The sequence below is a fragment of the Panthera onca genome, chromosome A1 (genome assembly GCF_046562875.1).
Source record: "Panthera onca isolate mPanOnc1 chromosome A1, mPanOnc1 haplotype 2, whole genome shotgun sequence".
In the NCBI taxonomy this organism is placed as follows: domain Eukaryota; kingdom Metazoa; phylum Chordata; class Mammalia; order Carnivora; family Felidae; genus Panthera; species Panthera onca.
The window spans coordinates 221,432,697-221,447,038 of record NC_138339.1 but is presented as its reverse complement, the minus strand read 5'-3'; the positions used below and the strand labels follow the sequence as shown (position 1 = coordinate 221,447,038).

General features: G+C 40.7%; 1 protein-coding gene across 1 annotated transcript in view; it reads right to left on the bottom strand.

Annotated features, from left to right (window-relative positions):
- The window catches only part of VPS36 (vacuolar protein sorting 36 homolog), a 30,705-nt gene extending 16,963 nt beyond the window's left edge, over positions 1 to 13,742 (bottom strand). The window contains exons 1-6 of the mRNA XM_078434065.2: positions 13,583 to 13,742; positions 7,180 to 7,248; positions 5,049 to 5,119; positions 2,183 to 2,297; positions 1,027 to 1,116; positions 218 to 304 (exon numbers count right to left, since the gene is read on the bottom strand). Coding sequence (XP_078290191.2) covers positions 218 to 304; positions 1,027 to 1,116; positions 2,183 to 2,297; positions 5,049 to 5,119; positions 7,180 to 7,248; positions 13,583 to 13,678 — 528 coding nt within the window. The 5' untranslated portion in view covers positions 13,679 to 13,742. The remainder of the gene's footprint in view (positions 1 to 217; positions 305 to 1,026; positions 1,117 to 2,182; positions 2,298 to 5,048; positions 5,120 to 7,179; positions 7,249 to 13,582) is intronic.
- Positions 13,743 to 14,342: the final 600 nt, after the last annotated feature.

Genomic DNA, 14,342 nt, shown 5'->3' with positions numbered 1-14,342 from the left:
ATTTGCACTGTTTTTATTTCTTTTTGGAAAAGGCTTTTTAAAACATGATTTGGCTAAATTATGCCACCCAGAAGAAGACCTGGAATAAGAGACTGTGGCTTCAGGCAAACTAAATATATTCCAATATACAGAATGGAATTAGTCATCAGCTACATCCAAAAGAATAAACACAAATGGCTGAAAAAGACAGCTGACCGGAACTTATGTTAAGAGTTACCTCAGAAATGTTTTTGTCAGTTTCTTTCCTTTTTTCTTCCAACTTCCTTTCAATGCCTACAATTCCCACAGCCCTTATTCTTCCTGGCTGAGAAACAAAAGTAGAAAATAAAACATACAAAATAGGAAGGACACAATCTTTTGCAACCCACCATAATGTGTTTTCAGTGGTGGAAAAGGACCCACAAAGAACCAAAGAAAAACAGCATACAATTACATCTAGTTTCCTTTCAAAACATTTGTCAGTTTCTTGTCATACATAGTGATCTTCAAATCAATATTAAAAAAAAAAACTGTATATACAATAACTGGCATATTTTACTCTGTATTTTAGATAGAAATTAAATTCATTTTTGTTCTTTGGTAAACTATTATATACGTATCATATTTAATAGGGTCTCAAACATGCAAGAAATTATGGTTAAAAATTCTGGTATTTGACCGTTATTACACAAAGTACTTTCACACATTTGAGTGTCTGTCCACAGTTGGTGGTTAATTTAGACTGGTCTGAAAAACATCACCTAGAGGCACTGTCTGTTCTCTGATGCCAGACTGATTAGGAAGAACAGAATATAGTGAATGGAATCTAACTGTGACCACCCCAAGAGTTACTCTGGTAAGTAGTCATTTGTTTTTGCTAAGTATCTACTGTGTGCAGAGCACTAAACTAGGTTCTCTGAAAATAAAGGTTTTATCAGAGTACCATTTTGTTTCTCACAAGTTCTATAATCACAGAAATCTTTTCCCTTAATGAAGATGCAAGTACAGAATTGAAAACATTGGGTTAAGAAATAGTTCCAACAATACCTGGGGTCCTCTATTTGTCGGTAAAGCTTGGGAAACTGGCATATTCTCCCATCTTCTCTGTGTCATTTCCTCAGACAAACGCCTATAAAACTGTTGCGCACATACATACACTTTAAATGAGTCAGTCAGGTTATAGTATCCTTATACAAATTATTACTTAACATTTCTTTAGTTGAAAGGTCTGTTCAGTCATTGCAAAAAGCCTAGAATTCTCAGAGACATCAAAAGAAACCAAAGGAAGTTCTCTTCTTGGATCAGCTTCAGAAAGCACAAAGGAAAAAAAAAAAAAGAAAGAAAGAAACTGACCTTCTATTTAAGTGAGCTATTCTCAACAAAGAGATGAGTGACAATGAATAAATAGACTTACTTTAAACAATCCTGCATATGTGGATTGTTTTCAATCTATAGTGAAACAGACAGAGTGCCAAGAAAAATATACAACCATTATCCATGAAGGAAGCGGAGAATAATTTGTCTAGTTAAAATGTGAAGCCAGAAATGAGAGCCAAAACATCACTACACTCACAGAAAATCAACTATATTTTTTACCGACAGTGAGCATGACTGCAATTAGTCACTTACATTTGCTTAGTGCCTACTGTGTGAGGAGCACTCGGTGAGGGGTTATAGAAAAAAAAAAACCATAAATGGTTTAGGATATCAATGGGGGAGATAAACATACCCTTGTAAATGTCTGAGGAATACTTATATAGTCACTTACTAATCAGAACCTGTAAACTATCATATCATGGAGTAAGTAGGTAAGTGATTAGATCTATACGGAGTCCGTAAAGAAAGACTGCCTGATTTAAGGCTGATGAGCTATCAGATACCAAGATAGTTTAACATTTCACTGCATTATACTCTGCCTCCTTAACCAAACCACTGAAAAGTTTATTAGTGGCCTAATAGCATGACTTAGCATATTGCCAGCTTCTGGGTTTTCCTTGTGACCACACCCTCCTGCTTCCTGTTCTCACTGGAACCTAAACTTCATTTTTCTACTGATAAGGCTTAATCTATTAGAAAAATTTTGTTGTAAAAATATGGTGAAACCTGGTATGTTGTACAATACGGATTTCCACCTTATTAACAAACAATAAAAATACACATAAGTACACATTTCTAGTCCAATTTTATGCATAAAAAAGCTCACCTCAATCTGGCCATGTTCCTTGAAGGAGAGTTTGATGTAGGAGTTCTTACTACTCTGGAAAGGACCAGGTTCTTTGTTAGGTGGAGCAGGGTGAAGATGAACCACTATTTTGGCACTAAGGAATAAATGTAATGAATTTAATCACCTTTAAGCATCACTAATTCTATTTTCATAACCTTTAATATATTTGAGTTCACTTTTAAAATTCATGTAGAAACAAGGGACATCTTGAAAGGAATTCTTTTATATTTTTTATTACATCAGTATTAATGAACCTTTCAAAAATACCTCTACTTATAATTTATAAGCTACGAACCAAGACGTTCAAGTTACTAGTTCTATAGATTAATTCAGAAGGTGGTTTCAAAAATAAGTTCAAAATAAGTTTGTAAAATTTGGGATAGTTCATTACATTGGCTTATGATTAGGGTTTTCCATGGACAGAATCATCCCCAGAGGTTACCAGGGGGGCCTCTAATTTCTGCCAAAGCATACTACCTTACTCATTTGAAAACAAAATGTGAAAACTTATCTGTATAAAACCGGCTAGCTGACATTTTGTTAAAACTCTGTCCAAAACTAACATTCTACAGTATAATTTTTGGAAAATGCCACTCAATCAACAGCATGATCTAGAAGATAATCCAAGAGCAAAAACAATTCTCAAAATGTTGCTGCTCTAGAAACACAAACTACCATAATCTTTATGACTACCATTATGTTCTATGCTAATAAAAATATCACTATATTTGTTCAATTTTATAAGCCTTTATTCCTCTTTTTCCCCCAGCCCACTCAATAAACAATCTTCTTCCGAAAATTAACAAAACCAAAGCACTCAGTCAAAATATCTTGGATACCTAGCTTAGAGCCTTTTGTCAAATGAAGGTTAAAAATCCCAAAGTCAGCATAAAATATTCAGGCCAGTTTTTAAGTATATTCATTTCACAGGTCATTCAATTGCCATATTTCAAGTTTAAAAACCACCAAATCAAAGAAGCATCTTGGGTTATGAGATGTTTGGTGTTTTGGTGTGTGTGTGTTTTTTTTTTTAAGAGATAGCACCATGTGTGTGGGAGGGTCAGAGGGAGAGAGAAGAGAGAGAGACAGAGGAAGAATGAATCTTAAGCAGACTCCATGCTTAGCATGGAGCCTGACACAAGGCTCAATCCCACTACTGTGGGATCATGACCTGAGCTGAAATCAAGAATCGGACGCTCAACCGACTGAGCCACCCACATGCCCCAGGTTATGAGATGTTAAAAGGTGAAACGATAAATATATGTGTGTGTGTGTGTGTGTGTGTGTGTGTGTGTCTTTGAATCAATGAAATATGGTAATTGCTTGGGAGGGAAGAGATGAGAGCTAAAGAGAATGTTTGAGAAAAGTTAACCTGGCATATTATTAAATTCTTACTCACTGGACATGGTTAAAAATAAGACACTAATGGGAAAGTAAATATTTTAAATATTTTTGTTACAGTTTAGATTCCCTTGGAAGACAGCAGAGGAAAATTCAAATGATCTGGAACACCTTAAAGTTTTACTTTGTAGAACTTAAAAAAAGTAATACATACAAACATTGAATCATTATGTTGTACACCTAAAAGTCATACAATGCTATATGTAATTATACCTCCATTTGAAAAAAAAAGAACTTAAAGAGATGGAGACAAATGACGAGGGGAAAAACAGAAATTAGACAAATAGCCTACTCTAAAAATCTATGCCTTTATTAATCTTTTTGAAATGTTGGTCAATTTCTTTCATGTCAAATAAGCAATCTTTCATGCTAGCTACATTATAATTAAGGGACACATTGCATTTCTAGTGGAGTTCAACATCCATTTAACCTCTACTGAAGTTAACTATACTAATGCTCAAGATGGGCCCACATGGAAAAAAAAAAAGTTATCAGCAATATTTGTTCATAACTGCCCTCAATTACATGTACTGAAAAAATAAGCCCAGAATTTTTTATGTACTTGATTAAACAGAAACATTTGAACATTTGACTTTAAATCAGGGTGATCACATGTCCCAGTTTGCCTAAAACAGTCCCCATTTTATGCTTCCTTGGTCCAATTATAAACAGCACCCCCTATTACTTTTATAAATGTCCCATTTTTGACAATAACTATTATGATACTTCTATTCTATGATACTATTATGATACTTCTATGATACTTTCTATATGTGAAAAAGTCAAAGCGGAGAAACTTAATTGATCAACTAGAAATGGGAGTAAGGGGCGCCTGGGTGGCTCAGTTGGTTAAGTGTCCAACTCTGGCCTAGGTCATGATCTCGCTGCTCCCGAGTTTGAGCCCCGCATGGGGCTCTGTACTGACAGCTCAGAGCCTGGAGCCTGTTTTGGATTCTATGTCTCCCTCTCTTTCTCTCTCTGCCCCTCCCCCACTCTGGCTCTCTGTCTCTCTCAAAAATCAATAAACATTAAAAAAATTTTTTTTAAAAGAAAGTGAAGTAAAGTCAGTCATTTTTCTCAGATGAGTCCTTTCTGATTTTAAGTACTACATACACAGAGGTGCAAAAGCAAATGTTTGTGGAAATACATGCAGTGACAGCTGGCTGACATTGATTTATTTTGATCCAAGGATATTATATAGCAAACCTTGGTACTTGATTTGTGCTTTAAGAATGACTTCCATTTACCCATGAGTTTAATGTAGGAAAACACCTTCTTAGGGGAGCTCCTGACCAATGACCACTATTTACAAAGCCCCAAACCACAATCATTAGGTTCACTCCCACATATGAAGTCATGGCACAGCAATATATCTACCAGGCTAATAATAATAGCTTGACTGGAATGTTTTTTGTGAAAAAGACTGCAGTATATAACACCTCACCTTTTCCCAATTCCAGCTGCCTGTTCTTCAATGAACACAATCTGGGAAAGAGGAATGGCCATGCAGCACTCCTAGGAGGAAATCAACAGAAAATATGACTCTTCAGACTCATCAGAGGGGGTACCTGGATGGCTCAGTCAGTTAAGCGTCCAACTTTGGCTCAGGTCATGATCTCACGTTTGTGAGTTTGAGCACCGGGTCAGGCTCTCTGCTGACAGTTCAGAGCCTAGAGCCTGCTTCGGATTCTGTGTCTCCCTCTCTCTCCCTGTCCCTCCTTCACTTGCACACTCACTCTCTCTCTCTCTCTCAAGAATAAACATTACAAAAAAAAAGACTCATCAGAAATCCTTGTTTTATAGCATTTAATACAGCATCATATACCTTTAAGGTACTTAATAATAAAAACAATTTTAAAAATTATAATATGAATTTAGTCCTTAAGTAAACTGAAGAAAAACTGAATGAAACAGTACTGTGGTGGCATTTTGCTGCATAGAAGAACACAAGAGGTTGCAGAGAAACTGTTCTCCCTCTCTCTCTGCCCTTCCCCCACTCACGCTCTGTCTCTCTCTGTCTTAAAAATAAATAAACATTAAAAATTTTTTTTTTTAAATGGGGCGCCTGGGTGGCTCAGTTGGTTAAGCATCCAACTTCGGCTCAGGTCATGATCTCACAGCTTGTGGGTTCGAGCCCCGCATCGGGCTCTGTGCTGAGGGCTCAGAGCCTGGAGCCTGCTTCAGATCCTGTGTCTCCCTCTCTCTCTGCCCTTCCCCTACTCACACTCTGTCTCTCTCTGTGTCAAAAATAAACAAACATTAAAAAGTTTTTTTTTAAAGAAACTATATCTACCTTTGTTTTTACAGTAGGTACATCTTTTTAAAAGCACTACTTATATGAAAACTTTTTATATATATTCTTATAGGGAAGACAAAAAAAACCCAGAACAGGTAAATCAAAACCTGGAGTATTCTATATGGGTGATTCTGTGGTTCTATATGGGTGGTTCTATATGGGTGAGACACCTGTTCTGTGTCTCCCTCTCTCTCTGTCCCTCCCCACTCATGCTCTGTCTCTCTCTCAAAAATAAACATTAAAAAAAATTTTTTTAATAAATAAATAAAAAGTAAAAGAATTAGACAACATTAACAGTTCTAGGGTGTGCCTTACCAACAAGGTCAATATCCCCATGAAAGGAGATTGATTCTTGGGGCTAAAAAGAGTCAGATTTTACAATAGTTAGTGGCCTTTAAAGAGCCTCAGTACAGTATATACTTTGCCTATAAAATAAAAATGTCATGGTGGGGGGGCAGCAATTATGAAAATAACACAGATTGCTTATTTTACTGGCAACACTGAAATTTGCACATACACACACGCACACTTTCAAGTTAAAGCTCTTTGGAATAAAAATAGCTTTATACATGGAACTTGTTTTCTCTTCCTAGAAATGAAAAAACAGGGAGGTTTCTCCTCTTGCTGAATGACTTTGAGGCCATTCTTATCAGTATCTAGGTTAAAGTATCTACTTCCCAGCAGACCCATACTCCAGATTCTCAGTCAGGAAGTTTGTTTTGAGGACCCCTGACAACAGGTGGGAGAAATACTGCCGTTACGCACGGAACATTCAGGTATGCAGTAGGCTGACTGGTGTTTAAAAATGGAGTGACCATGAGTCTCTCTCTGTTTAGCAACTATAGCTTTTCTGAGCTGAATGAAGGACAGCCTCTATCTGCACTCCATTCAGAGAGATCATATGAGACACTTCTTGACATCGTGAAAATAGAAATTTAAAAAAAAATTTTAATGTTTTATTATTTATTTTAGAGAAAAAGAGAGAGAGAGAGAGCAAGCAGGGGAGGGGCAGAGAGAGTGGGAGACACAGAATCCGAAGCAGACTCCAGGCTCTGAGATGTCAGCAGAGAGCCTGACGCAGGGCTGCAACTCATGAGCCGTGAGATCATGACCTGAGCCGAAGTCGGATACTTAACCAACTGAGCCACCCAGGCACCCGTGAAAATGGAAATTTATTGCATCTGTTTAATTCTGACAGACAGACAGACAGACAGAAAGAGACTTCAGGGATTTAAAACCTACAACAGATTAAAAAAAAAACAAAAAACCTTTATCTTACATGATTTTTCTGATCTCTCCAAATTAGTCGGTGTGTACTAAGAAGGAGCGTCCCAGCATCAAATTTTATCTAGAAAGACAAGATCATCACAAAATATTAATGATGTATCACTTAATGCAGTCCAGATTTTCTTCCTCATAAATTACACACAAAAAAGTTAATCATATAAATAAACATTTGAGAATTAGGCTTACCACAAATTAAAGAGAAGCAATGCTATACGCTTCATAAGCTGTATATATATATATATGTATATATACAGCCCTGATAAAATGAGGAAAAAATTGCAAACAACCAAATGAGTAACAATAGGGTAGTAGTCAAATCAAGTATGATACACTCATACTGTGGAATCCAAGCAGAGGTTAGGAAGAATGAGGTATAGCTCTATGGACTATCACAGAACTATATGACAGAGTTAGTGGGGAAAGAAGCAATTTACAGCCTATTACATATAATGTAATCAGACAGAAATAATCTCCATATCCCAAACTTCATGTGAGATATATGCATGTGTCTACACACACATACACACCCACACACACACACACACAGTAGAAAAAGATATAAATGGAATATTCAGTGATCTGTTAACAATGATTATCTCAAAAAAGTGTGAGGAAATGGGAAGAAGAGAAGCAGAGGCCCCCTTTTTTAAACTATCCATTTCATTACTGATTGAATTTTTTACCGTGAGATTGAATTTGTATATAACACTCATATAATTTTTTAAAATAATTTTTAAATAATAAGAAAATAGACATAAACCTACAAAAATAAGTGTGGCTGGAGATTCAATCAATGACACTGGGACAACTGGGTTCTCCAGTAGAGAAAAAAAATAATAATAATGATAATGTTGGATTTATACCTAATATACTTAACCAAATTAAATTCTAGATCAAATATTAGAGTTAAAAAAAAGAAAAATTATAAAAGCACTAGAAAAAATGAGAGAATTAAAAAAAATTTTTTTTTAACGTTTATTCATTTTTGAGAGACAGAGAGAGACAGAGCATGAGCAGGGAAGGGGCAGAGAGAGAGGGAGACACAGAATCCAAAACAGGCTCCAGGCTCTGAGCTGTCAGCACAGAGCCCGACACAGGGCTCAAACTCACGTACTGCAAGATCATGACTTAAGCCGAAGTCAGATGCTCAACCGACTGAGCCACCCAGGCGCCCCGAGAATTTTTTACATAATGTAAGAGAAGGTCTTTCTAAGGAAAACACTAAGCCCATTAGCATTAGAGGCAAAGATTTATAAAGTGAACTCCACACACACATGCACACAAATTCCTTGTAGCAAAAAAACACCAAGGCAAAGACGGCAGACTGGGGAAAATAACTGAAACTCACATCAGAGACAAAGGGCTAATTTCTGTAACGTATAAAGTACTCTTACAAATCACTTTTAAAAAATAGCCTGTAATCCATCAGAGAAATGGGCAAAGACTATTAACAGAAAGTTCACATAAAAGGAACTACAATGACTCTTAAGCACATTAATAGATGCCCAACCTTGCAGATAACAAGAAAAAAGCCAATTAAGAGAACATGAGGGCAGTCCATCCAGGAGATTGGCAGAGGTCCAAAAGCTTGGTAACACCGTGCAAGTGAAATGTTAGCGAAATAAGCACTTGCACACCTTGTTGGGAGGGACAACCTCCACTGAGGGCAATAGATTAATCTATCAAAAATACAAATACACATATCCTTTGATCCAATTTATCTACAGATGAATCCACACGTGCATAATCATACACTACTAGGTTATTCATTGCTGTTTGTGAAAAGCAAAATATAGGAAATAAGTTAAATGCCCATCAACAGAGAAATATACATCCACACAATGAACTACTACTCAGTGATTACAAAGAAATCAGGAGGCTCTATCATAGTAAAGTATTTGATAAAATCTAAGATGCCACTGATTACGAAATGCATCCTGATTCTGGTTGTTAAAATGTGTGTGTGGGGGGGGGGGGTGGGGAATGGACATTTAGAATTGATGAAATACGGTAAATTCTCCACACAGATGAAGTGAAAAAAGCCAGATGCAACACTCTGTATGCAGAGCATATTACAAATTTACATCTTAAAAAAGGAAACACAATTTATACAAATACCTATGCATGATACATATGCACAGCTCTCCAGAATGATGCACTGGTTAGCCTCTGAGGGGGAACTGAGTGACAAAGAGACAAAGGTGAAAGGGAGACTTTTAACTTTATACTTTTTGTGGTTTTTGAATTTTTGTCATGGGATTGTATCACCTACCCAAAATATAAATGTAAAAAATGTTTTTAAAAACTGTAATACAGGGGCACCTGGGTGGCTCAGTCAGTTAAGCATCTGACTCATGATTTTGGCTCAGGTCATGCATGAGCTATTACTGAGTTCGAACCCCGAGTCGGGCTTGCTGCTGTCAGGGCAGAGCCCACTTCGGACCCTCTGCCTCTCCTCTCTCTCGCTCGCTCACTCAAAAATAAATACACATAAAAAAGAGATTTTTAAAACTTCTTTTTTGTCAATGAGTAAGATTTCCCTTTTCCAAAAGCAAGTACTTTATCAACTTGAGTACCTGGTGCTACGTTACAGCACAACAGTTCTGATTAAGCAGATGCACTTTCTAGCACTGAAATTCAAGCATAAGGATGTAAGTTAAAGCTGAAGGCAGAGTATATTCCATTACCGTGTCAATTAACAATGTGCGCATGTAATGCTGATGCTCCAAGTGAAGAAATTGTGTAACAGTTCCCTTCAGGGATTCCAAGGGATTATGAGCTGAACCTGATAGACAAGTTTAGGCTGGTTTGCTCCAGCCACTCAGAGCTAGAACAATTTTAACTACTTCAAAGTTGATGTAACTTAGGCTTTTGCTGGACAAGCTCTTACCCTGTTTTGTTTTGTTTTTAGTCAACATTTTTCTTTTATAAAAGTAATACAGTGTAGAAAATTTGAAGAAAAAAATGGAAGTCTAAAAAAGAAAATGAAATCACTCATAATCATACCAGCCAGGGTGTGTGTATGTGTGTGTGTATATGTGTGTGCAGGTGTAAATAATCTTTAAATAAAATGAAGCCATTATATTTGTAGTTTTATAAGTAGCTTTTTTCAGTTAGCAACCTCTCATTAGTAATTCCTCATGCTGATTAAGGCATATCCCATTTTAATTAACAAAACCCTACGGTGGTCACTGAGATTGCTTCCAATTTTCCCTATATGTAATAATATATAATATATATAATAGTGCTGAGATGAGCATCCTCATTCATTATATGTTTATGCATCTCTGATTACTTCCCAAGGGTAAATCCCTAAAAGTCAAACAGCTAGCTGGAAGAAAATAAACATTTTCTAAGTCTCCCAGTATATGCTGCCAACTTGCCACTTTATACACTACTAACCTGCTTTCATTATTATTTAAATTAGCTGAGGCTATAGAAGCTTTTGTGAATTTAAACAAATGACCTGTCTACACTACTTAAGAAAACATACTGTGTGGTCATAACGGGCCCATGAAAACTGTGCCTGTAGAAACAAGCAGGTGCTCATTTATTCACAAGAGACGCTTGGGAGGTGGAAAGAGCCCAGTCTACTCTAAATGTGTCACCTCAGATGGGTCACAGTTTTCTCAACTGTCAACTGAGTGCCCTCATCTTTGGGAGGATTCACTATATTAAGCATTACATAAAGAGTCTGGCACTGGTGACTGCTACATTTGTGAAAGCATTATAGCACAGTCAATCAAGCAGAGCCTTTGGGAGTCTGATCAACAGAGATTTAACTCCTGTCTCTCCTGATAACCAACTCTGTGGGCAAGTCACTTTCTAAGAGTTATTTTCTCATCCATAAAATACTCACCTCATATGCCCAGTAATAGGATTAAATGAGATTGTACGTAAAGCTCCTGGCACATAGTAGGTACTCCTATTATTCAGGTCTTTTTTTTTTTCCACGTATTTCACACCCACGATGAGCCAAAAGATAGAAGGATGAGTAAGGCACACTTTCTGCCCTCCAGGAGCGTCCACCTGGCCTATGAGACAGCCACGTGCATGCCTGCCTGAGGAACGTGTTGGGACGCAAAGCTACGAAGGCTAAGCAGTCTGGACTGGAGTGTCCTAGCCCAAGGGAGCCAGGGAAAGACACTGAAAGGGAACTTGACCAGATCTGGAGGCTGATAAGGAGCTTCCTAGAGTCTTCAGAATGCATGAGGTCTGGAAGCTTTCCAGCAGATGGAGGAAGCCAGGACATGGGACTTCCCCCTAGGAATCAGTCTAGCCCTCAGTCACACTGGGGACAGCTCAGCAAGTGACTCATTAGATGCAGCTCAGGGACCACAGCGGTGAGCAAGCTTGTCTTAGAGCTCTGCTTCCATTTCAGGACACCTACATTCCTCCCTCACTACCCTCAGCCTTTAGAACAGTTAAGAATTCTCGACGAGATCAAAGGATCTTAACTAAATTCTTCCCAGTACTTTTTTTGTTAATCCTCTGATAACCATATCTACTTGTCCATTAAAATAGGCAAAAACAGGGGCGCCTGGGTGGCGCAGTCGGTTGAGCGTCCGACTTCAGCCAGGTCACGATCTCGCGGTCCGTGAGTTCGAGCCCCGCGTCAGGCTCTGGGCTGATGGCTCGGAGCCTGGAGCCTGTTTCCGATTCTGTGTCTCCCTCTATCTCTGACCCTCCCCCGTTCATGCTCTGTCTCTCTCTGTCCCAAAAATAAATAAAAAACGTTGAAAAAAAAATTCTAAAAAAAAAAAAAAAAAAAATAGGCAAAAACAAAAACAAAAACCTTAAAGGAAACACTAGAATTCACTGATTGAGCAATGGTTTTGCATATACAGGTCCTAATGGTTTTGACTTGTTATGGTCTTAAACGGACGTGGTTGTATTATGTGCCGGCCAAGATGCTCCTAATTTGCATACTGGAGTTACATACAACAACAGAGGGTAGTGTTCTGCAAAAGTGTGACTTCCAGCATGGACTGTCTTTAGGGGAGTTTCTGAAGACCAATCTATCATTGTCAGCATTCAGTTCTGAATGCTGAAGTTGATCATGCTTCCTATTTAAAACAGTTCCAAGGGTGTAACCTTCATTCAAAAACCATTTAGCTTGTCACTCCGACCAAGAGATGCAAACCCAATTGCGATCAAGTTAACCAAAGTGCTGAGGCAGGAAATGGAGTAAAACCAAGCAAGTTATTTAAGAAAAAGACCCTGCCTTGATAAGAGAGGAAACAGTACGTGGAAAATGCCCTCAGGGAGGCAGAGCACCTGGGTCCGGTGTCATGTCAGCTGCGCCTGTAGACAGCTGGGTAACCCCTGCCCTCCATGACCTAGGAGGAAGGAAGCCTCGAGCTTCTGCAAGCACCGACCAGGAAAAGCTATGGGTCAAGGAACAAATGCAAAAGTACGGAAGGAAGTTTCATCAGTAACACCACAAAGAAGATGAGAGAGCAGGTGAAAACTTCTGGAAACTAAAACTCCTGGTTAGAATAAGCGGGTTTTGAACATTTTTCTGATCAGGACCAAACTTTCCCAGAAGATACGGCCTGACTGCATTGGCAAACAGCTGCGGCTGAGGCCAGCAAGTCTGTTCAGGGTCACGTCCACCTGGGACAAAGCCAGGGCACCTGCTTCTCCTGCACGGAGCACCCCTCCCTCTCCCCTACTCGCCCCCCCCCGCCCCTTTAAATCCTTCTGGCTTCGCCCGGACGGGGAGGATAGGCTTCGGGATGTGAGTCTACCGTCCTCCCAGGCCGCCTGCCTCCTGAGTAAAGCAGCCTGTCCCCCCAGCGCTCGTGTCTGGAGTACGGATCTTCCCGCGGGGCGCCGCCCGGGCTGAGTCGAGCCGGTTCCCCGGGAGGTAACAGTCGGACGGAAGTCTCCACCAGACGCTCACGCCGGGCTAGTAACACTTGTCTCCATTCGCAAGCGCCTCTCCCAAGGTTTGCGCCCGGGTGACAAGGCATGGCCTACCACATCACTTCACTAAACAAACGCTCAAGACTCCTTCCTTAAGTCATTCCAGGAAGAAAAAAAAGGGGGGGGGGGCGCGGAAAGGCGACCAGTGAGACCCGGACACGCTTCTCAGAAACCCCTGCGGGGCACTGCCCGCCGCTCGCTGGGGCAGACCGCACGCCCGCCGGCCGCACCCGGCTCGGCGAGGCACCCCGGCCAGCGAGCCGGACAAAGGAGGCACCGGCCCGGCGCGGCCCGCCGTCACCGCGCCGGATCCGGGCCCGAGGAGCAGGCACCCGGCCAAGCCGTCTGCCGTCCCCGCCGCTTCCCTGAGCGCGGCCGCCCAAGCGCCGAGGCGTGCGGACCCGGCACCCGGGCGGAGGCCCCTCAGGCTGGCCAGACCGCGCACCCGTCCCCGAGGCCGCCTCTACCTTCTCCTCGCCGTCGTAGATGCGCACGCCGCGCTGCTGGATCACCAGCGTCTCGTTGATCTCCAGGAGGCCGCTGGTCCACACGAAGCGGTCCATGGCCGCCGGCAGGCCGGCCTCCGCCGCTCGCCCGCGCCGGCGCTCCGGGGACGCGAGCCCAGCGCTGAATAGCCTGCGGCGCCCCCTGGCGGCGGGCGGGGCGGAGGCGGGCAGGGAGGGAGCGTGCCCGGGAAACCTGGGGTCGTGCGTGGAGCGCCCCCTGGCGGTCAGTCGGCCGGTGGCCCGGCGGGGTCGTCCACCCCATCCTTTGTCCAGTTCGGGCACAAACCCGGAGCTTGCAAGGGACTTTAAGGGAGGCCAGGACGCAGCTTGGACTTCCTTATCGTGCATTATCCCTTGTATTTGTGCCGTTTTCTTGTCACTGCCCAGCATGTTGCCACGTTCGTAAAAGGCTGTAAATAATACTGGAACTTTTCTTTCCAAATGAAGATTTGTGGCCTGAACTGTTCTCTCCACACTGTATGGAAGTACTACCTTGGTTCCCCCCCCCCCCTCCTTTTTCCCCATTAAAACCATTTTCATTTAGGGGTGCCTGGCTAGCTCCGTTGGTAGAGCATGTGACTCTTGATCTCAGAGTGGTGAGTGCAAGTCCCACACTGGAGTGGAGCCTGCTTTAAAAAAAAAAAATCATTTTCATTTAAACATTTTCAGTATCATGAGTTTACTCTAGACGATATTTTAATGTGTACATCTTCCATAATTT